General features: G+C 61.8%; 2 protein-coding genes across 3 annotated transcripts; both read left to right on the plus strand.

The window, feature by feature from the left end:
* The first annotated feature begins 175 nt into the window (after positions 1-175).
* On the plus strand, positions 176-11,088 carry TMC8 (transmembrane channel like 8). 2 transcript variants are annotated; one of them, XM_045984168.1, is made up of 16 exons: positions 176-1,344; positions 1,868-2,125; positions 2,355-2,503; positions 2,862-3,011; positions 3,284-3,366; positions 3,868-4,004; positions 4,261-4,408; positions 4,766-4,936; positions 5,243-5,382; positions 6,721-6,844; positions 7,104-7,201; positions 7,371-7,554; positions 7,736-7,866; positions 7,958-8,116; positions 8,527-8,605; positions 9,153-11,082. In XM_045984168.1, the coding sequence occupies exons 2-16, from the start codon at positions 1,965-1,967 to the stop codon at positions 9,408-9,410; spliced, it is 2,172 nt and encodes a 723-aa protein (XP_045840124.1). In that variant the 5' UTR covers positions 176-1,344; positions 1,868-1,964; the 3' UTR covers positions 9,411-11,082. The 2 variants fall into 2 exon arrangements, with proteins under 2 accessions (XP_045840124.1, XP_045840125.1); XM_045984169.1 differs by lacking the exon at positions 7,958-8,116 and having other exon boundaries at positions 9,153-11,088.
* A 1,776-nt stretch (positions 11,089-12,864) lies between these two features.
* C18H17orf99 (chromosome 18 C17orf99 homolog) lies at positions 12,865-22,662 on the plus strand. The gene is made up of 6 exons (XM_045985821.1): positions 12,865-12,952; positions 13,365-13,397; positions 19,081-19,380; positions 20,606-20,875; positions 21,020-21,116; positions 22,079-22,662. The coding sequence occupies exons 1-6, from the start codon at positions 12,916-12,918 to the stop codon at positions 22,083-22,085; spliced, it is 744 nt and encodes a 247-aa protein (XP_045841777.1). The 5' UTR covers positions 12,865-12,915; the 3' UTR covers positions 22,086-22,662.
* The last annotated feature ends 218 nt before the right edge of the window (positions 22,663-22,880 follow it).

Below are 22,880 nucleotides of genomic sequence, written 5' to 3' on the forward strand. Positions count from 1 at the left end.
GGGATTTAGACAGTGGATGGGGGGGGGGAACCTTCCAGGTGAGGAGAAGCCTTGAGAGGCGGGCGGGGTGGCAGGTAAAAGGAAGGAGAGGGCCCTCCTGGAGGGGAGAGCAGGTGGGCAAAGCACAATTCCCAAAGGACAAGATACAATGCAAGTGGTAAAGGCATCCCCAGACCTGAAGTTGGACAAAGTTGGAGGGGCCGGCGCTGGGGCTCAGATGGACTACTTTGGGCTGGATCTTGGCACAGGGCTCTACCGTATGAAGACCAGGCGGGCTGAACCCTTGCCTCTCCTCCCACACTGCCCCTCTCCGTGCACACCCATGCTCCAGCCACATGGTACTTGCGTGACCCCGGCCCAACTTGCAGGTCGCCTCCCGTGGGAAGCCTTCCTGGATTGAACCCTCCCTGCTGGAGCACTTGCCACTTCCTGTTGACATGTTCTTTTTGCTTGTCTGTTCACCCTGCCCCCACTCTCTGAACCACTGTGCACTGGGCACCAGCACCCAGCTTGGAGCCTGTCATAGAGGAGGGCCCTGGAAAACGAGGGGATCCAGGCAGGGATGCGGAGAAGCCATCAGAGCTCAGCTGGATGCACGGGGCCCTGAAGGAGGTGGAGAGGGAGCAAGGAGGAAAGGCAAGACCGCAGGGTCCCAGGGGACCTCCAGGAGAGAGAAATGGCCAAGATGGCTTGCCTAGCTGGAACGAGTGGCACCGATTCCTGAGCCCTTACGAGAGGCCAGGCTCTAAGTGATAAGTGCCAGTGACCCAGGCGGGATGTTGAGGATTAACGCCAAGGGCTTCTGGAGCAGCCCCAAGGGATGGGGTCCACCCATTCTGTCACTATCTGCTCACTCTCCCGAGGACAACCTGCCACCCGTAGATAAGCGCCCCTCCCCCCACCTCTGGCTTCAGCTCCCCAGGCACAAAGGGACCGGTAGGTGGGGGGAGCACACTGGAGTGGCAGGGAAGGACAGTGTCACACCACCCCACCCCCTTGCCAACCCTGACCCCACAGGCCTGGAGGCTGCCCCTCCTTGCCCCGCCCTTCCCCCCTCCCGCCTGCCCCCGCAGGACGCAGGAAGTGTCGCCCCAGAGAAAGCAGAGGAAACTGTGGAGTGGGGGGAAGGGGTGTGAGAAGTGGAGGGGGGAGGAGATGGCGGGAGAGCTGGGGTTCCTGTCACGTGACCCCTCCCCCGGCTCCCTCACAGTCCCGGCCTAGCGTGGAGGGAGCCTGTCCAACGAGGGGGCTCCTCGGGGGACTTGGTCCCTTGTCCCCAGGTGAGCTGGTGCAGAGTGGCGGGAGGAGACAGAGCCCGAGGGGCTGAAGTCCGGACAGAATCAGGTGCTGGGACTGCTGAGGGGTGGGGTCCCCTTCCCTAGTCGGGGCTGTAGCCACGACTCCTCCGCACCTGGGGTCCCTGGGGGGCGGGCAGACCCAATCCTGGCGTCTGGACCCCGGGTAGCAGACGTAAGGGGGAGGGTCCCCGTACCTCCAAACCCTGCAGGATACTGGATCCTAGGAACTGTCAGGGTTTGGGACAGGGGCCTGTTCCCGCTGGGAGAATTACTATGGGGAGAAGAGCCAGAATTGTCTTGCCAAAGGGTGACCCCAAAGGCCTGTGGCCACAGGCGGCAGGTGTGACCTGGCTGCAGGAGGCCCCGGACCCCATCGCATTCCTCTGTGGCCACACCTGGCTTTGTCTTTGTCTGGGACAATCCCATCGTCCCACTACCTTTGGATCTTTCTCCCCACTGACAAACAGGAAAACTGAGGCCTCTGGCAGGGGGTTGCTCTGAGATGTGCCTGGGGACCCAGCCCAGAGCCGCTCCATCTGAATTCTTTTCTTCATCTCTGGCTGAGCCAGGGCCAAGAGCTTGAAGCTCACCCGGCAGGTGGCCCACGTCCCTTCTAGGAGGGGCAGATTGCAGCCCGGCGCCTCCAATCTCAACCCCACCGCGGAGATGCTGAGGCAGTGGTCAGTGCAGTCCGGCCAGGCCCTCGTGGAGCCCGAACCTGAGCCAGGGGTGGAGGAGCTGTGGGAACAGGAGATGGAGCGGCTGTGGTCCTCCCAGGCTCAGGTGCGGGAGCTGCCCTACGCCATGCTGGACAAGCGCTTCATTCGGTGGGTGCCTACCCCCGCCCACCCGCCACCCGCCTTGGGCAGGACCCTTTGGAGGCCAGATGGTGGGGGTGGGCGGGGCACCACCCAGAGGACGCACCGGTGGGATGGGGGTGGAAGCCAGCAGCCGTGGGAAGCCGTGGGATGACGCCTCTGGCCCCTGGCATTGCTCTGCCTGGCCCGGTGGGTACAGCGGGTGACTCAAGGACGCCCCATCACCACCCCACCCCAGGCAGCTGCGCGAGCCCAAGGGGGTGAAGACCTCTTGCTGGCAGCGACGGCAGCGCAGGTGGCGGACTGTCCGGCGGCGCCTAGGGGAGGCAGCGCAGCGGCTGGCCCGCGGCTTTGGGCTCTGGGAAGGGGCTCTCTACGAGATCGGGGGTAGGACCCGACCCCCACCCCCCCACCTCCCTTCTCTGGAGGCTCAGGATCCGGTTTAGAAACCCGAGGCCACCGTCCCGCTTGTCCCTTCCGCCCCCACCAAACGACCCCCCCCCCACCGCCGAACAGGGCCCCCCATGCTTTCACACCCCTCCCGCCCCCGCCGGGGTGCAGAACTAGGCGAGTGACAGCACCCCCAGGTGGCTGTCGGAGGTACTGCTGGCCACCGATCCTCGGTCCCGGCAGGGCCGGTCACCCTCGCCCTGGTCACCCGCACCCTGCCGGCTTGGTCCGCCCTCAGGTTCTCAGCGGACGCCTGGCCTGTGCGGCTCTGGAGGCCCTGCTGCTCTCTTCACAGGCCTCTTTGGCACCGGAATCCAGTCCTACTTCACCTTCCTGCGCTTCCTGCTGCTGCTCAACCTTCTGACCCTGCTGCTGACCGCCGGCTTCGTCCTGCTGCCCCTGGTCTGGCTCCGTCCCCCTGACACGGGCCCCTCCCTTAACTTCAGTGAGTGCCCAGCCTGCCCCCCACAATGAGGGCCTGGAGGCCCTCCTGCACCCTGGGGACCCTGAGGGGCTGGTCCAGGGCTCAGAGTGCTGGGACAGCATCGTCCCTCTAGAGGCCAGCCCTGGGACTCTCCCTGACCGTGCCTTGTGCGGCACCCTCCTCGGGTCCTGCTCAGGCCTCCCCAGGATGGGGGGTGCTACGGAGGAGATGGGGCAGAGCCTCACCTATGCCTTAGGGACCCTTCCCTACTGCTCCCCTCTCCCTCCCGACAGCCCTGGAGTGCCCTGGTGGCCTCCAGCCCCAGACTGGTGTTCCCAGATTCCACAATCGACTTTGGAATGTTTTAACCGGCAGGGTAAGCGAGCTCCGTCTCGGCGATGCATCAGGAGGGCTGGGGGACCCAGAGAACTGGCCCCAGGGGACCGCCGTCTAAGAGGACCCGCATCCCTTCAAAGACATTGGCTTCTAGGGGGACGGTTTTACATACACAGGCCGGCAGGGACAGTGATGGGGTCAGAGAGAGGCTGAGGCCAGTATGCACAGCCTAGGGCCATGGTCCCCAGTACCCAGCTGGGGGTGGTGCGGTGTAAAGGACAGAAGGGAAGAGCGTCCGGGCCTGTGGGATAAGCACCAGCCCACCCTCGTCCCTGGGTGCCACGGAGAGGTCACCGAGCAGACTCCTGTATCCCAGTCCTCTCTCTTCGTCAAAGCTGTGCGGCCTCGCTCTGGGACTGTGACATGGTGGGGATGCTCTCCCTCCCTCCCTGCCGAGGATTCTGTGACAGTGAGAGAGCCAAGACACGGGAAGCACCTAGCGCAGCCTGCCTGACCCCGCTGTCACCGTCCACACCCCCAGGCCTTTGGCGACAGCTATCTCTTCTACGGCGCCTACCGGGCGGGGCCCGAGGGCAGCTCGGCCTACAGCATCCGCCTCGCCTACCTCCTGAGCCCGCTGGCCTGCCTGCTGCTCTGCCTCTGTGGGATTCTGCAGCGGTGAGAGCCGAGCCCCTGCCTGCTTCTGGCTCTTTCCCTGATCGCCCCTCCCTTGGCATGGCAGGAGGGCCCCGGCTTCGTTCGGGCAGGCTCATGGGTGGTTTCGCGGCCCTGATTGTGTCCCCAGTGGCAAAGCTCAGGGACACCGGCCCCATATCCCCACCCCTGACCCCAGCCTGCACCCGGGGCTGTCCGGGGCTTCCCGCCCCAGACCTGGGTCCCTCCCCCATGGGCCCTCGCCGCCTGCTCCCTCCAGGATGGTGAAGGGGCTGCCCCAGAGGCTGTTCCTCGGCCAAGACTACAAGTCGCCTGTCAGTGTCAAAGTGTTCTCCTCCTGGGACTTCTGTACCCGGGGACAGGAAGCGGCCACCATCAAGAAGCATGAGATCAGCAACGAGTTCAAGGTGTGTGCAAGCGACTGGTGTGGGGACGTGGGTGTGTGCACGAGCGCATGAGCGTGTGTGACGGCGCGTGAGTGGGTGTGACTTGGGAGTGTGCGCACACGTGCGTGTTCCAGCCGGAGGCGGCTGTGCCAGTGTTTGGGCATGAGCCCGCCCACCCCGTGCAAGGGGCAGTGGTCTAGGTAACACCGGCCTCCGCCCCTCACCTGCACCTGCCCCAGGGTCACACCAGCCTCGCCTGGATCCTGGCAGCCCGTCTCCCCGCGAACACTGACCTGGACCTGACCGCCTCCCCACTCGACGCAGCACCCTGCTGGCGGCCGAGAGACCCGACCATCTGTGTCCCCACCCCCATGACAGGTGGAGCTGGAGGAAAGGCGTCGGTTCCTGCTGGTGCAACAGGAGACCCGGGCCCAGAGGGCCTGCCACCTGCTCTCCCACCTGCGGGTCAATGTCCTCGTCGGGCTCCTGGTGGTTGGGGCCATCACTGCCATCTTCTGGGCCACCAAGTACTCGCAGGACAACAAAGAGGTGCCAGGCCACGGACGTGCATTCGTTTAACCCTGGCCAGAACTTTGGGGGGAGACAGGGTGGTCCCACTCGGCAGACGGGCAGGCTGAGACTCAGAGAGGTAGACACAGTGTGCCTAAGGTCCCGACGGGCCAGACCGCCTGCACCTGAGGTACCCCAGCCGCCGTGCTGTCGCTGGGAACAGTCCGTGGGCTTCCTGATGCCAGGCCTGCACCGGGGCGGACACTTGAGGGGGCTGTAGGGTGTGGGGGTGCTGCTGGGGACCCTCCGGTCCCTGGGCACCCCCTTACCTGCTCTGCCCTGCAGGAGTCCCTGTTTGTGGTGCTCCAATACCTGCCTCCTGGGGTCATCGCCCTGGTCAACTTTCTGGGGCCCCTGCTCTTTGTCTCCCTCATCCAGCTGGAGAACTACCCTCCCAACACGGAGGTCAACCTCGCCCTCATCTGGTGAGTGCCACCCTTGGGGGTGATGGGTGGGACAGCCGTGCGGAGGGTCAGGTGCGGAGTGCGCTGTGTCCTGCTGTCCATCTGGGTTACTGCCTGAAGCTGGGGCACCCGAGCAAGCGAGGGCTTACAGGAACTTCCAGAAAACACCATCTCCGGAGCCTCCATCCAAGGTTTTCCGGTCCCTTCCATCCAGAGCCAGCCAGCAGCCTGCACCACACACCAGCCATTCAGAGAGGCCAGTGACAGAATAGCCAGAGGGGGTCGGGAGCCGGGGTCGGGAGCCAGCTCCGCACACAGGGAAATCGGGAACGTGGGATGGCACCCCGTGACAGCCTTCACAGGACTTGTGACATGGAGACCATCCTCCGCCCCATTTGACAGATGAGGAAACTGAGGCTCCCGGGGGTCCAGTGCCTCAGCCGCGGGCAAGCCTGCGATGCCTGCTGGGTGCGTGTTTGGTACAGGCCCTCCTCCAGCCCTGTGCTCTGCTCTGTCCCCCCGCTCAGGGCCAGGATCCTGCCTTGGACTGGAAGCCCCTCTCGGAGCCTCCCCTCCCTCCGTGAACCCCAGTTCTGCTTTTCTGTCTGCCACTGCCCCCCCAACTTAGCTCTGTCTGCTTTGCCTTCTGCTTCCCGGGAGCAGAGGCTGTCCGAGCCCATTCAGATTTCCTGCAAGGTGGGCTGTGGTTTGAAGCCTTGCCTTCGGAGCAGATGGTAGCACGTGGTAAGAAGTTCAAAATGCTCCAAGGGATGAAAGAGGAAAAAATCAGCCCCACCTTCCCTGCTTCCCAGGCTCCCTCAACAAAAGACCCACTGTTCCCAGGCAGATTGCTGGCGCCTGTCGACTCTGAGAGTCCACCCCTAGATATAAGGGGCATGTGATGGTTGGGGGGCTAGCCATCCCACCCGTGTGGTCCGGTGTGGCCATGTCCGGGGCCGTGAGGCTCGAGTGGGATGGTGAGACGGTGTGAGCGGGCCAGCGCGTTAACAGGCACGGAAGAAAGCTCGGCTCTGCTCGAAGGATACGAAAGGCTCGTACACGCCAGCAAAACTCGACTGAGTGTGGGTGGGGGAGGGTAGCTGCACTCCACCATGTTTCCCAAAGTGATTTCAAAACAGAACCCGTCTCTCGTGAATCATCTGGAGACCAGGACTCTGGGGAACACCCTCTGGGAAAGATGGCCACGGACAGAGCAGGTGGAAAGGGGGCTGGGCTCTGGATTTAGAGGGAGCCGGACCGGAAGAGACATGATCCCAAATAGAGACAGGCCACACGCGGACCCTGGGTGGAATGTGTCCGCGTGCCTGAGCCCCTCCCCCGCCCTGTCGCGCCCCCCAGGTGCGTGGTGCTGAAGCTGGCCAGCCTGGGGATGTTCTCCTTCTCTCTGGGCCAGACCGTGCTGTGCCTCGGCAGAAACAAGACCAGCTGTGCGTCCTACGGCTACAACGCCTGTGATTACCAGGTGGCTGGTGGCTCCATCCAAGCCTGTCCCTCCCGCCCCTCTCCAGGGTCCCCTTTGCGCGCGGGCAGCGCACGTCCAGGGGCACCGTGCACAGCACCCCGCGCGCTCGCTGTGGGGAGTCCCTGCTCGGATCTCACCCCGGAGGCCCGGGTTCTAACTCAGTAACCACGTCAGACTCCGGCCCGGCTCCGCCACCACAGGGGCCTCCAGGGTGGTGGAGGGGCGGCGGGGCCGGGGTGACCGGTCCCCTCTGTTTCAGTGCTGGGAGAACGCGGTCGGGGAAGAGTTGTACAAGCTGAGTATCTTCAACTTCCTCCTCATGGTGGCCTTTGCCTTCTTCGTCAGCCTGCCAAGGAGGTGAGGTCTGGGGACCCCCTCGGTGGGGGGGACGGGGCTTGTCTGGGGGTGGCCGCTGGCCGCGGCCAAGGGTGAGCAGTTCTTCCCATGGGTCTCCGTGTGGGCCAGTGAGGGGTGGTCGGTCCCTGGTCGTGACGGATGTGGGTGCCGGGACGCTCCCCGCCCCCAGGCTGCTGGTGGAGCGGTTCTCGGGCCGGTTCTGGACCTGGCTGGACCGGGAAGAATTCCTGGTGCCCAAGAATGTACTGGACATCGTGGCGGGGCAGACGGTCACCTGGATGGGCCTCTTCTACTGCCCCCTGCTGCCCCTGCTCAACAGCGTCTTCATCTTCCTCACCTTCTACATCAAGAAGGTGAGCGACACCGGCGGGGGAGGGGGGCCGGGGTGCAGCTGGGGGGCACGTGGAGCCGCTGTCAGCAGGCCGGGTCTCGGGTCCCGCTTCCGCCCGCCCCCTCGGCGGCCCTTCCCCAGGCCTCGGGCTCCTTGGCATCTGCGAACTGGCTAACGCCCATTTGCCGTTGCTCGCCCCCCAGTACACCCTCCTGAGGAACTCCAGGGCCTCTCCAAGGCGGTTCCGTGCCTCCAGCTCCACCTTCTTCTTCCAGCTGGTGCTCCTCCTGGGCCTGCTCCTGGCCGTCATGCCCCTGGGCTATGTGGTCAGCAGGTGAGAGCCGCAGAGGCGCCTGCAGCTGGTGGGCAGGGAGCTCCTGCCGGGGGGCCCTGCTGCCAGCCCTGCCCTGGCTCTCTCTCCCCAGCATCCACTCCTCCTGGGACTGTGGCCTCTTCGCCAACTACTCAGCCCCCTGGCAGGTGGTCCCGCAGCTGGTGGCCCTCCGGCTGCCGCCCTCTGCCCAGCGTGCCCTCCACTACCTGGGGTCCCACGCCTTCAGCTTCCCCTGCCTCATCCTACTCAGGTGCCTCTCAGGGCAGCAGGGGCCGAGGGAGGGCACACCTGGGAGGAGGCCCTTCCTTCAATGGGCACCCCCCAAGCAGTCTCACGGGACCTCACGGGAGCCAGACAAGGACAGGCAGGGAGGCAGGGTCCCAGGGGGTGGAGCGTGGGCCCAGAGGCAGGTAGGCCTGGACAGCGCCTTGGGATGTCACCTGTAAAGCAAGTACCCATGTGATGGGGGAAACACAGTGCCTCCTGCAGACGCGCTGAAAGCCTGCCCGGAGCGGAGAGGGGCTGCCCGTGGGAGTAAGGAGGGGATAGATACAGGGGTCTGCAGGGAGAAGAACTGGGGAGGTGTTTTTGAGAAACTGAGGTGGGGAGAGAGAAAGGTCGGGGCGGCGTCACTGACCTTGGATCTCCGTCTGTCCAAAGCCTTGTCCTGACCGTCTGCGTCTCCCAGTCCCAGGCCAATGCCAGGGCCATCCAGGGGCTCCGCAAGCAGCTGGTGTGGGTGAGTGTCCGCTGGGCTGGGGAGGGGCCAGACTTCGCCCGGGAGTGCGGACTGGGACTCCCAGTCCCCGTTTCCCCGGAACTCGGACTGGGAGCCACCTGACAGGAACACGGTTGAGAGTCCAGAGCACGCTACAGCAGTAGCATCACCTGGCGTCACTAACTGCACAGCCGACATTTAACTCGGGCTCTAGGTGGCGGGCGGGGACAGGACCCTGGTGGGGGCGTGGTCTCGGACCGGACGGGGGCGGGACCCTGGCGGGGCGGGGCCTCCTGGGGGTGGAGGGGCGTGGTCTCCGGCTTGGCTGGGGCGGGACCTGAGGGCAGACTGGAGGCGGAACCGTGGCGGGGCGTGGTCTCGGTGTGGAGGCGGTGCCTGTGGGGAGGATTTGTGCTGGGCGGGGCTAGGGGCGGGGCCTCGGACGGGGGCCTGGCAGGGGACCCAGGACCGCAGCCGCCGCGGCCGGGCAGGCTGCTTCTTCCCGGCTGGCTGCTCGGAGGAGGCGCCGCTCGTAACCGCCCGCTCGCTCCCCAACCCCTCCGCACAGCAAGTCCAGGAGAAGTGGCACCTGGTGGAGGACCTGTCGCGACTGCTGCCTGAGAAGGGCTCCGGCGGCTCTATGGGGCCGGAATCCCCTCCCTCCGGAGCTTCCCGCCCACGGTCTTTCTGTCCCGGATTCCCGTGCCCCGGCTCCCCGGGCCCCAGGGCCCCTAGGCCAGGACCTTGCTTCGAGGATCCAGCCAGGCCAGGCGGTGGCCCTGTCGCCACCCCTAGATTCCGCTTCCCCAGCGGCTCGGAGCTGTAGCACCCACCTCTTCCTCCAACCCAAGCCTCCCCAGGGCCTGACCTACCTCCCTGCAGCCAGACTGTCCCTGGCCCCAGGCTCCTGCCCCCTGGTGACTGATGCTCTCAGCGGGCCCTCCAGCAGGACTCGGGAGTGCTCGGGGCAGAAGAAAGAATATGGGAAATTGTATTTATATTTTTACCTCAGTCCTGTAAAATTTCAATTTTTGTTGAACGTTTTATAATGTACATAATGTATTACATAGTCATATAGCAGAGTAACCCCTGAATGCAACTTACAGATACACGTTTATGGGGGTGCTCAGAAGTGCCCCCACTGTGGGGAGCACCACCGCAACGTGTCCGGGAAGGGTAAGGCCTGGCCACGGTCGAGCAGACCTGTGCCGTGGATCTGCTGTGTTCTGAGGGCGCATGGGCCCCCACAGCCTCCTGGGGCTCCTTCTCCACCTGTGAGACCCCCGAGCCCACAAGCAGTGCTTGCATCAACAGCAGCAGAGCGGACCCCGGAACTCGGCTCCAGCATGCCCAGGGTGCGCCAGGAACACCCCTGACCCTGACCCTGACCCCAGGGGCTTCCCTGAGTCTTCGGAACAGAGGATCCAGGGCCAGCCTCTCCCTGGCAGGATTCCTCACCATCTGTTCTAACCCAGGACCCCACGTCAACAAAGTGGGCCTCCTCAGCACCCGGGAGCCCCTGCCTCTGCTGCGGTTCTCAGTCCAGGGTTCGCAGCCTTAGAGGACTGGCCCTGTGCAGAGGCTGCCGACGTGCTCAGCCCAGGTGAGCCAGGCATCGGGACTCCCGAAAGCTGCCAGGTGACTCTCCCCGGCGGCCAGGGCTGAGAACGCTGGCCTGGAGAACTGGTGGGAGGGAGGCTCAGGAGAAGCAGCCCCATGACATGCTCTCCAAGCCTCTGTTTCCACCAGGGGCCTGGCGCCTGGCGGGATTCCCAGCCTGGGTGCTCTGGCCTCATGCCCTCAGGCCCCGGCCTTCACGTGGGCCCCGAAGGCTTGGCGGCCGGGCCTCTCCCACGGCTGTTCTCTCTCCCTCACCCAGCGTCACATGACCCTGTCAGCCTGTCAGCAACTGCCGGGCCTCGTTCCAGGGAAACACACAGTTTGCGGTGGGCTCAGCGGGCCGAGGGCCACTGGCCTGTCCCGGGTGAAGGTGACCCATACTTTCAGCAAGTGGCTTAGGGCCAGTGTGTGGCCCCCGCCTGCCGCAGTAGCAGGCGCTGGGAGCTTGGCAGAAATGCAGATTCTCGGGGCACCGTTCCCCCCTCCCCCGCCCCGACCTCCTGACACAGAAACCGAAGGGGAAAGCCCAGCGCAGCAGACGTTCACAGAGAGCCAGCCAAGTGCAACACCAGGAGAGGACAAGCTTGGGGAAACCAAACTCTGGGCCTGTTTGCTCGGCTGGAGCATGGGGCTGACACGGCCCTCTTCTGAGTGGCTGCGAGGATTAAATGAGCGATTACATGTCAAGTGTCCTGACATGTGCCTTGAGTCACGAGGCTTTATTATGGCCTGACTCCATGCAATCCAGGTGACCTGGACCCTCGTGAGTCCTCTCCTACGTGCCGCCTGTGGAGGGAAGGAGCAGAAGAGCCCCGAGAACCAGCCCCCTCTGCAAACACTCCAGGCTGACGCACAGGTGGTCGCTGGGGTAGGGCGACACCCGGTCCCATCAAAGCCTATGGGAAATGTCTCGAGTCCGCCCACCGAGCTCTCCTCGGCCCTGCTCCCCAAATACACTGATGGAAGGAGGAGGCTCCTTGGCAGCCGCCTGAGCTCAAACCCCATCCCCTGGGCACAACATGGAGGAAAAACCACAAGTTTTTGGAGATGAACCGGCAGCAGCCTAGCCGATCCCTCTGTCTTACAACCTCAGTTCTTCCGGTTCCTCCCCAACCACTGCAGCAGCGCGAGGACAGACTTCCCGGACCGGAAAGAACAGAGAGAATTTGGAGAGAATGCTCTCGCTCCCCACCTGCATGCAGGTGGCCCTAGGGCGCACCCCCAGGCTGTGAACCCGGACTCTGGGTGGCAAGTGACAGATGCCGATTCTTGCCTCCTGGGCAGACAGGGGACCAGCACGGCGACTGACAAATCTAGTCCCCAGCCGAGCTCCGGGATGTCAGTTCCCAGGCTCCGGCTACCCCCCCACCCCTCTCCCCATCATCCCTGCCGCTGTCCCCCTGTGAGCAGGTCATCTGCTCGACCTGCTTCCCACCACACCCAGACCTCTGGGGCCTCCACGCCTTTCCCCGAGGAGGGCCAAGGGCACCCAAGGGCAAGGCTGTTCGTGCCTTCCTTGGGTCACTGCTGGGCTGTGCAGGGGGTGGGCATGTCGTCCACCCAGGGAGCTCTGCAGGAGAGAACAGCCCCAACTGGAAGCAAACGGATTCCCTCCCGGGGCGGGACATCTTACCCAAGGAAGGCAGCCCAGATGGGCGTCTCTCATGCAAACTGAATGAACCAGTTTAGCAGCCCCCGGCTTGGCTTGGGAGGAGCCCAGCTTGCCTGGAGCAGGCAGGAGCCAGGGGTCAGGGGCGGGGCTGGCTGGGTCCTGGCCCACACCTCACCTGCTCCCTCCATTCTCTCTGAGCTCCAAGCTGCCCTGAGCCCCCAGCCCCGAGGGGGCACGCCCTGGTCCAGCCTTAGGCCTTAGTGTTCCCAGAGGTTTCCTGGCTCACCCCACCCTTCCTTCTCCCTGGATCCAATGAGCTCTGTTGCAGACTGCCGAAAGGGCCGCGCCACCACAGGTGATGTGGTTTGGCCTCCTTCCGGTCTTGCTAGCATTGGGTCCAGACCCTGGGGAATGACCGCCGTCCATGCGCAGGAGGTAAAACCCCTCCCTGCTCTGAGCTGGCCCGCTGCAACACACTCCTCCGGGGACCAGGGGCCTCGTCTGGTCTGAGCTTTAATCTGGGGGCTGAGCCCAGTGTCAGCCGCCCCCCCACCCCGTGCCCACCAGGTGGTCATTGAGGAACCAGCGTGAGACGGGCTGAGGCGGCCTCTCCTGCCTGTGTCTCGAACGGGCCCAGCCCCCCAGGTCTCCTGGGTGTATGTCAGACTCTCCTGCGGGAGTTTGGGAAGGACCTTGGGGATAACCGGCACGTCCTGATAATTCAGAATAAGGACCTCATCTCAAAATCAGAAGATTAGCAACCTTACTACGCCCTCTCCATGTAACGGACATATCCCAAGGCTTAGGGGTACACATCTTCTCCCCAAACAAGCCAGGCTCCTACAGTTCAGCCGGGATGGCTGAGAGGAAGCCCCTGGTTTGGCTTCGAGCCCCAGGGGCCTCCTAATCCCCCCCCCCCGAGAGTGTGGGGGCCTAGCTGTTCTGGGCCCGGCCCTGGCTGCTGAGGCGCTGGGGTGCTGTGGCCTCTGGGTTATCTGCCTGCTGCAGGCACCCACCCCAGGAGCGTCCGGGGGCCCCAGAGTGGAGGCGGCCCTGCTGACGGAGCTCTTGCTAGCCTGCGCAGGGCCCTTACCCCGGCATGCGGCTCCTTCTGCTGCTGTGCGCGGCCGTGCTGGGTGAGCTCACGGGGACGCCGTCGGGGGCAGGAGGGACCACTGCCAGGGCCTTGGGGAGGCAGGCCGAGGGTGCAGGGATGCCAGGGAGCACAGGGGAGGGACCCGGAGGCACGGATGCTTCCAGGAGCATGAGGACAGCGAGGGAAAGCTGTGGGCTTGAGTCTCAGACCAGCCCCTTACTGCGCAGTGTGGCCCGGCGGCTGGGTCCCTGCGCTGGACGCACTGTTTACTCAGCCACCAAACGGCTGATGATTCTGAGTGTTGTGCCTTCGAAAGAGCTTCTGGGAGCGAAGACGCTTGTGGAGTCCTGGGCCTCCCTTCCGGCCTTGGCAGGAGGCTCTCTGGGTGGTGTCCTGTCTCCCCTCCACGCTGGGTTTCCTGCTTACTACCTTCGCACCCTCCCCTTTTCCAGCCACCAGCAGCTTCTCCGTGGAGCCCGAAGTAGGTGAGTAGCCCAGCACGCTTGAAGGAGACGGTGGGTGCCGCGGTGGGTGTTGTGGCTAGCGGAGATTGCTGATGGTGAATGGGTGTCTGGTGGTGGACAGATGGAGAGTTCTGGAACTTGGCCTCAAGCCCTGCAGGGCCCTGGAGAGCATGGAGAGGAGCAGGGTGAACAGGCCAGAGGGGGACCTCGAGGGCACTTGCGGCAAGGAAAGAGCTGGCTTCTGGTTGGGCTACGGAGCTGGGAGGGAAGGGGAGCAGAGGGCGTGTCCCTGGGCAGGTGCACCCCAGTCCCTCTACTACAGGTCCGCTCTGGAGCAGATCTGCTAGGTGGGTGTGACCCCGATGAGGGCCGGGGCGTCCAGGGCGGGGCACTCAGGCTGAAGAAGTCCAGGCACCCCCCCCAACCCCCCCAGGTCTGGCAAAGGAAATCTGACTTAGTCTCCCAGGCAGCTGGAGGGCAAGGGGCCCCTTCTCCACCAGGGGGTGGTACAGAGCGGGGGGGGGGGGGGGGGGGGGGGGCGGGACTCGCCTGGTCCCGCCTCGGCGCCGGCCTCCCCCACCTTCCTTTTCCGGCTCTTCCCCCACCCACCCCATTTCTAGTCCTGTGACCCTTAAGGTCAGAGTGGTGGGTCACCTCCTCCTCTCACCAGGCTGGGGGGTGGTGTTCCTCCCCAACTTGTCTCCACCATCACCCCGCTCGGGTCACCCGGTCACAGAGCTGGCATCTGTCTCTATTCCCCTGAAGGGTGGGTCTCACTTGAATGCGGCACAAGCAGAATTATCATTTCCTCATTTGCTTTAAAAACAAACACGTCAGTTCTGGTGTTTCTGCTAAAAAGAGAGCGGTTGAGGCGGCAGACGTTTGCGTCCCCGTTTTGGGAAGTACCTGGCCAAGGGCTGGTGGGCCCCCCTCGGCCCCTGACTTCTGCTCAGACTCTTGCCCAACAAGCCTGGCTAACTCAGCTCCGGAGAGGCCCGCTGGAAAAACATTCATTCATTCATTCAGCAGAGACTGTAGGAGCCCCTCCTTGGTGCCAGGCACTGTTCTAGACCCCAAGGTGGGTCCCCAAGGTGCAGAAAAAAAAACAAAGAAAACCCCCAACCCCTTCCTGTAGCTTACATTCCAGTGGGGGCAGGGCGGGGTGCAGAGGACAGAGGGTAGTGACTAGAAGCACCTTCTTCTACTGTGTGCTGCGACCCGGCAAGTCCTGGAGAGAAGCAAGCAGGGGAGATGGGGAGGGAGCACGGGGCTGGGGACCAGGGGTGGAATCCCGGGGCACCATCAGGCGGTTCCCGGGATCCAGAGGAGAGATTCGGTGATGGCCAGAGCCCCCGGGAGAAGTGCTCAGGATGTATTCTGAAGGTCAGGTCAGCAGCGCGTGGGGAGCGGATGGGATGTGAAAGACAGAACCGGAGAAGGTGATCCCAAAGGTTTTTGCCTGAGCAGCTCGAAGGATTGACCAAATAAAGTGCAGCCAGACCGTAAAATAATACTCAGCTAAACACCTCCGCGGGAGCGAGCAGTGGGGCAAAGAGATGGGAAGTTAAGGAACGGAAGAGCCAGGATGGTCTCTGGAAGGTGATCTCTGTCGGTTGTGAAATCCCCCGGGACTGCGGCTGGTGTGCTGTTGGGAGTGGTGGGAACCTGGGGCAGGAAAGTTCGAGGAATGATGGGTGTTTCTAGGCAACTAACCCAGGGGAGCAGGGTAGAATATGTCCGAAGACATGGAGTTCCAGGCTGGTGTTTAGGAAGGAAGGCAGGAGAATAGTCCAGACATGCCAAGAGGATGCCCACTCCTGTCCTCCCAGGTCAGTGCTGGGAGGCCATGGGGACCCCACGACCCAAGACAGCCACGGGGTAGGCCCGGCCCTGGCAGGGGAGGCTGGTTCCCGTAGGCCTCGGTGAGGTGTCGGAGTCCCAGCAGAGCCTGCCTTCCAGAGGGTTCCGCGGGAGGAGGACAGGATTGGGAAAGTAGGGGAGGCTGTGGGGTGAAGGGGGATGGGCAGAGCCTCCTAAGGGGGGGGAACAGGAAGAAGGGTGGCCTGGGGGCCTGGGGCTGCTGTGAACGCAGGACAGTGTCCTCAGTCAGAGGGGCGATCTCTGGATAAAGCAGGGATTCAAGCTCGATCGGACTCCCGAGAGCGAGCAGAGGGACCTTGACGGATGGGCCTCTGGTCCTCCCTGTATCCTAAAACCTGTGCGGAGTTTCTCAGCGACGTTCTAGAACCCCTCGGAGGGGGTGCTGTTGTAACTTCCTGGGCTGCATAAAGAATTACCACACACCGGGTGGTTTAAAACGACAGCCAGTCACTCTCCCCCAGTTCTGGAGGCTAGAGGACCAAGACGATGGTGCGGCAGGGAGGGGCTGACTCAGGCCTCCTCTCTCCTGTCTTCTGGTGACTCCTGGCAGTCCTTGGTCTTCGTGGCTGGTGACAGCCTCCCTCCAACCTCTGCCGGCCTCTTCCCATGGCCTCTCCCTGTGTGTGTGGGTCTCTGTCTCTCCTCTTACCAGGGTCACTTTCATCCGCTGTGGATCCCTGGACAGCGTCTGTAAAGACCTTGTTTCCGAATAAGGCCCATTCATGGACCTGGGGGACAGGGCTTGACCACATCTTTCTTGGAAGACACAAGTCAACCCTCAACACGTGGGCTGCTTGTTCAAAATCAAATCCCTAGACACCCACACCTGCCCACCTTAGGTCTAATACACTGGATCTCTAGGGTTGGGACTCCAGTCGCCAACCTCTGGTTATCACAGACACAAGGCTGGAGAGAGAGGCAGGGGCGATCCTGAAGGGCCTCTGGGCCGTGGAGGCGGCAGTCCTGAGGTCCCCCCATTCACCCAAGGGGCTTCCTTCTCCCCTTAGCAGCAGAAGGTGGCTCAGCGCGACCACCCACCCACCCAGCCCGGCTCGGCTCGGCTTCAGGTGTGAGTGTGGGCCTGTCTCTTCATCCCACTCAGTGTCCCGTCCCACTCTGCAGTGCCCTGACGCACTTGATGAATTTTTAATTGGATGCCGGACCTCTCCCTGTTGCTGGGTTAAATGCGTAAACGAAACGGTCAACGGACAAAGACCACACCGGGCTTGTTAGAACAGAAAGTGAATGCCCCATCGCCTAGCGCAGCCAAAAGTGACTCTGGTCTGTGAGTTTATGTAAATCAAGTGTCTATTACCGGCCCTCGAAATGGAAACCAAGGTGGCCCAGCCTTTTCTTTCAACTTGTATTTGTCGTTTCCCTCCACGAAGAGAGCAAGGAAAAGTCATCGCACTGAACCCCCTGAGCCCCCATTTCCCCTGTGGAGGGAGATTCAGGCCCAAGAGCATCTGGGCAGCCAGGAGCTGGCCCTTTGGCCCCGGGTTGCGCCCACAGCTGTTGGCATCTTTGCAGCCCTGGGCAGGGCTAGAACTCTGTTCTGGAAGGTTCCTGAGGGTTGTCAAGACTGCGGTTTCTCAACCTCGACTCTCCTGACATTGGAACTGGACAGTTCCTTTCCGGGGGCTGTCATGGGCATTGCTGGAGGTTTTAGTGACCTTCCTGGCCTCCCCCTACTAGATGCCAGGAGCGCCCCCCCCCCCCCACCATTCATGGCAACCAAAAATGTCTCCAGGCACAAAGTTTCCCTGGAAGACGAACCAAAACCGGCCCGAGCCGAGAACCACTGGCCTAGAAAGAAATACGCTTCGTGGTCAGAAACGTTAGGGTTCCAGGAAAGGTCTCTGAAGGAAGCACATTCTAGCAGGTTCTGGTTCTCCGCCCTGTGAGTAGTTTTCTGATGGCAGCCTGGTCCCCAGGGCCGAGGTGCCCGCCCAGCAGGGCAAGGGTGACGCACGAGGCTCGTGATATTTTGATTTTGTCAACCTTTTCCTCTACACACACACACACACACACACCCGCCCCCGAGGCCGCCCTACACACTCTCCTCCAGCAGGCGCAGAAAGCTGCGGCAACACCGCCTCCCTCCTGCGCCCCCACTGGGAGGCAGCTTTGTTCCCTCCCGACCTGACCTCCGTCTGGAAGAATTCAGTATGGGCAGCAAGAGGGCCAGTGGGAAGCTCTTAGAAATGTTTTCTGCATCAGATCAACTCCAGCATCTGCCTGCAAAACAGAGCAGTTACTCCCAAGCAGAGAGGCGGTCTTGATGGGGGAACGCAGGTTGCCCCTGGAGGGCAGGTCTGGCCCCCGTGTCCCCAAGAGCTCCGGCATCTGGTCCTGCGCCGCGGCCCCCCCACCCGCCACCCAATGGTGCAGGCATCCAGTCTCCTTCAGGGGCCTCCCTGCTCTCTGGAAATCCTGCTTTCCCAAGTGGCCTTTCTCTCTGGCTCAGCTCGCCCCTGTGGATCTGAGTCTACCCTCTACCCTCTCCTTCTGACTATCCCTTTAAACCACATTTTGACACCTCTGGGCACAGGGGCCTGGCCAGCTCCCCTGTATCCCAGGTTCCCTGCTGGGTCTGGCAGGAGCAGGAGGCCTCTGATGCCGGAGGGCAGACAGGCATTCAGCACAACCCAACCCGAGAGTAACTGCCTTGTCCTGGGAGGTGGCCGTTCAGTCCACAAGCAAGAGATTCCTGGTCTCCTGCCTGGGCAGGAAGGACGCCGGTGCCCGTCCCCTGCCACGTACAGTCGACCAACCTGAGCTTCTAGAAGCTGAATTCAGTGTCGGCTATCCAGACCTGTGTCCCAAACTTCTCCATGCTTCCTACTCGCGTCCTAATTTCATTTTATTTTTGTAGGAAAATATTCCGGGCAAAAAGTCTAAACCCCAGAGGTAGACTTTTATCCAGGAGGGCTTTCTTTCCTTCCCTCCTTCATTCCTTCTTTCCTTCCTTTTTAAAATTGGGGTGAAATTCACATAACACAAAATTAACCATTTTAAAGTGACAATTCATTAACATTTAGTGCACTCACCATGTTGTGCAACCGTCATCCTATCTAGTTCCCAAACATTTCCATCACCCTGAAAGGAAAGCCCCGACCCACGAGCAGTCACTCCCCATCAGCCCCTGCCAATAGGGCAGTCTGCTCCTGTCTCGGGATTTTCCTATTCTGGACATTTCCCATGAACGGAATCGAAGATAGGTTGCCTCCTGGGTCTGACTTCTCTCACTCGGCATGATGTTTCTAAGGCTCGTCCGCGCCGCAGCGTGGGTGAGAACTTCACTGCTTTTCACGGGTGAGGACTAGGCCATGGTGTGGCCAGACCCCGTCCCCCTTACCCATTCATCCGTGGACGGACGCTGGCTTCTTCCGCCTTCTGGCCGTCGTGAATGGTGCTGCTGTGAGCCCGTGTGTACACGTAGCCATTCGAGTCCCCGTTTTCAGTCCTTTGGATAGATATCTAGAAGTGGGATTTGCTAGGTCACATGATAATTTTTTAACTTTTTGAGGAACCACAAAACCAGCATTTTCTTTCTTTTTTTTTTTTTTTAAATATTTTATTTATTTGACAGAGAGAAATCACAACTAGGCAGAGAGGCAGGCAGAGAGAGAGGAGGAAGCAGGCTCCCTGCGGAGCAGAGAGCCGGACGTGGGGCTCGATCCCAGGACCCTGGGATCATGACCCGAGCCGAAGGCAGAGGCTTTAACCCACTGAGCCACTCAGGCACCCCAACTAGCATTTTCTTAAGGTGTTTGATCCATGTTGGTTTCCTTCTTCCCCCTGGGACACTTTCACCTGCCAGAAGTCACCCATGAGACCTTCATTGCCTACAAAGTCCTGGAGGTTTTCCCCAGAGGCCGCAGGGTGGTCATAACGTGCCACTCACCCCAGGCACCCCCGCCCGTCACCTACTCCCTGTGGGGGGGCCAGGGAACTGAGGTCGCCAAGAAGGTGGTGAAGACCGCAGACCCGGCCTCCTTCAGCATCAACATCACGCTCAAGTCCAGGCCAGACCTGCTCACGTACTCCTGCCAGGCGGCCTCCCCTGAGGGCATGCCCTCGGCCAGCGCCAAGCTGCAGATGTACTGGGAGCTGTGGACCAGTGAGTGCGCGCCGGGGGCTGGCGGTGGGGCAGGGTCTGGGCTAGAAGGCAGGAGGTGGGGACAGGACAGGTTGCTCACCTCCAAGGCCACTCTGGGTCCCTTAGACCTGCGCCCAGAATAGTGTAGCTTCCTGGCTGGGCCCCAAGGCACCGTCTACCAGCAGGGGCCCTCGGGGCGGGCCAAAGTGACCAGGGCCGGGGCCCCATCGGTTGAGCTCTGGCCTCATGCTGATAAAGGGGGCACGTTCCTGCTTTATCTACTTCAATCCTTGCAGCAACTGGAGAGTGGGGTTCGTGGTTCCTTGGCCTATGTAAAGCCCAGGCCAGGGGCAAAGGCTGGTTTCAAACCCCTCTCTGTTCAGCTCTAAAATCTGTATTCGTCCCACTTCTTCCCCTGATCTTAATTCAGGTGTCCCTCCTGGTGGGAGGCACAGGGTGTAGCTGGTGGGGAGGAGGGGACTGGAGGGTGTTGCCCAGGCCAGTGGTGGCCCCCGGGGGCGCCCTGACCCCGCTCCTGAGAGGAGCCAGCCTGGTGTAGGAGGGCCCAGGGCCTGGAGGCTTATGGTCAAGGTTCAGGTCTCCACACTTAGCAGATGGTGGGTCTTGGACAAGTCAGTCAACTTCTCTCAGGCTTGGTTGCTTCATCTGCAAAACAAAAACAGTAACAGTTCCTAGCCCAGGAGGGTAGAAAGGATTCAGCAGAAGCTTCTAGTAGGTGGTCAGTATGCCACAAGGGGTGGTGGTTGTTACTCATCTGTAAGTCTGTTTATAGCATTAGGCTGAAGGCCCCGGGGGTTTCTAGAATCTAGACTCTTAGAAGTGACAGTTCTTGCTCGGAGGAAACTATTCTAGTAAAACAGCCAAGATTGAAAGAATATAAATAGGGCTGCCAGATAAATTTTGCACAGCACAGAGTTAGTCATACTAAAAACTTTTTCATTATTCACCTGAAATTCAAATTTAACCAGGCATCCTGTATGTAATTTTTAGTCGGTGAGCCCGACAACCCAGAAGATACCAGATGCGAAATTGTGTCGTAGACACTGCAAGTAGGGTAGAAGCTCAGACATGAGACAGAGGGAGTAATCCGGAAGGCTGCCTGGAGGAGGGAGCAATAACAGTTAGGCCTCCAAGCTCAGTAGGCATTTCGTAGCAAGGGAATTTTCTGGGGAGAGGGTGTGAAAGTCACCCAGCCACGCCTGTGCTGACGTCTTCCGCCTTCCAGAGCCCGTGTCCCAGCTGCAGGCTAACTTCACCTTGCTGGACAGAGGGTCGGGCCCCAGGGTAGAGATTTCCTGCCAGGTGTCCTCGGGCAGCCCACCCATCACCTACAGCCTGGTCGGGAAGGATGGGACCGTGCACATGCAGCAGAGGCCGAACTACGGTCAGCCGGCCAAGTTCACCTTTGCCCTTACCGACAAGTCCACCAGGCTCCGCTGCGAGGCTGAAAACGACATCAGTGTCCAGTTCAGCCCCTTCAAGCTGGTGCCCCCAGGTGAGAGAGCCCCTTGGTTCCCAGACGGGCCACTGGCACTTCTGGGTAGGGCCATGGGGGTGGAAGAGCTCCGCCTTGCCACGGCCAAGAGCAGGGACGGGCGCTGGGAAGGGACGCTAACTCGGCCATCTCCCTCCCTCACAGGACAGCTGCCCCAGGGAGCCATCGTGGTGCTGGCGAGCAGCCTCCTCTCCATTGCAGGTGTTACCTGTTGGCTGCTGGGCCAGGCCTGGTGGACCAGGTAGGAACTGGATGCAGGATGTCAGGGACTGTGAGGACAGCTGGTGGCCTGTATGGGCCACCACCAGAGTCCTGCTGGAGGCAGTGGCTGAGTGGGTTTGTAGAGCAGGGCCGCCGCCCCAGCAAACAAAGGGCCATATGGCTCCTGCGCATCTTGGAAAAGTTCATGGTGCCAAGTGCTGGCTGAGGGCTTGCACGTCCCTGGTTTTATGTGACCCTGACCAACACCCTCAGCAGCCCTGGGATGGAGCCACCTGGCCTCTGGGTGGGGCGTTCGTCTGTCTTCCTGATGGGTCCGAGGAGGGACGGCAGGAGTGTCGATGATGCCCTCTGGGGACCAGGGCGGATCACGGGCTGTGGCTCTCCACCACAACTACGTAGGCGGGTGACATAGGTTCCCGGCTGGTAACAAGAGGCAGGTCCAGACCTCCTGGGGTCCCCTCTCCAAGGCTCTCACTTCACTGACTTGTAAAGTGACCAGGGTCTTTGTGTCATCTGTCCCCCTCCAGCTGTCGCCTGTGCCCCGTGAACTTCTCACCTCCTGGGCCTCTAAGACACTGCCATCTCCTGGTTGCCTTCCTCCCTCCCTGGCCAGGCTTCTCCGTGGCCATTGTCTGTCCTTGGTACTCCCCTTGCTCACCTCTGGGTCCCTCCTTCCCGACTCTGTCCCTTCCAGAGGCCAGATTTGTGGGAGAGCCGTGCCACCTCTCTGAGCCTCTGGTGTTCCCTTCTATAAAATGGGATATAGAGACCCGGCTCTCACTGGCCATGTGACCAGGGGCCAGTGCTTGTCTCTTGGTGATTCACCCCTTCATTTAGTGGGGTGACTAACCCTTACACCTCTTCTGTTGCCCAGGGCACTGATGCACTTGACACCATAAAACTCCCAGAGGCCTTGCGAGGGGGTGGCTGAGGTGTGTTTGCCTAACCTGGAATCTTAACTCCTCTGTCTCTGTCGTCAAGGTTGTGACCAGAAGAGGCAAGCTTGACAGAGTCCCCTCGGGAGGGCCCTGGTCTTCGTCCACGATGGAAGGACCCACCACTTGAATGAAGAAAACGGCGGCCCGCCCTGGTTCTGATGACACGCACTCGGTGTTAGGCTGAGGATTTTAGGACGGAGTGGGCTGTGGTGGAAGGGGGGGTCCACAGGAAGCGGGGGAGCTCTATGTAGTCCCCGTCCTCACCTCTAAGCTGCTCGTCACCATCCCCGCGGGTGTGGAGAGAAAGTGGGGTGCATTGGGAAAAGTCCCGGCTGCACCAGCCCACCTCCCCCCCAGTTGTTCCCCGGTCCCTGGAGTGGCAGCCCATCTCCTGGTGGCCTAGTCTTGTGGCCCCGCCTCCTCACCTGGGAGTACTCTGAGCCCCCCCCCGCCCCCCGCACCCCTGCATTAATCCTGGCCTGCAACTAGCAAAAAGTGTGCGGAGTTCTTCCCTGCCATTCGGCTTGTGACCCTCGGGAACGCAGCCCCACCCCCCACCCCCACTCAGGCTTCCCGGTTCCGATGCTCTAAACCACGGGGGCGGGGGGGGGGGGGCGGAGAACTGGATTAAACCCTGTGCTCTGCCTGCCACCCTGGAAACTTCGTTTCTGTCCGCACACTTGGGCATGGAAGTCTGAAGCCATACATACTTGGGACCTGGTCCAGCCGGGGAAGATTTGGGGGGTGGCAGGGGGGCGGCTCAACGCCAGCCCAGGCTTAGCTCCACAGAGAAGCAAAGAGTGACAGGCCGGTCGGGGAGTGCGTCCAGGCTGCGGCCTGGGGTT

Source organism: Meles meles, chromosome 18 (genome assembly GCF_922984935.1).
Source record: "Meles meles chromosome 18, mMelMel3.1 paternal haplotype, whole genome shotgun sequence".
Classification (NCBI taxonomy): domain Eukaryota; kingdom Metazoa; phylum Chordata; class Mammalia; order Carnivora; family Mustelidae; genus Meles; species Meles meles.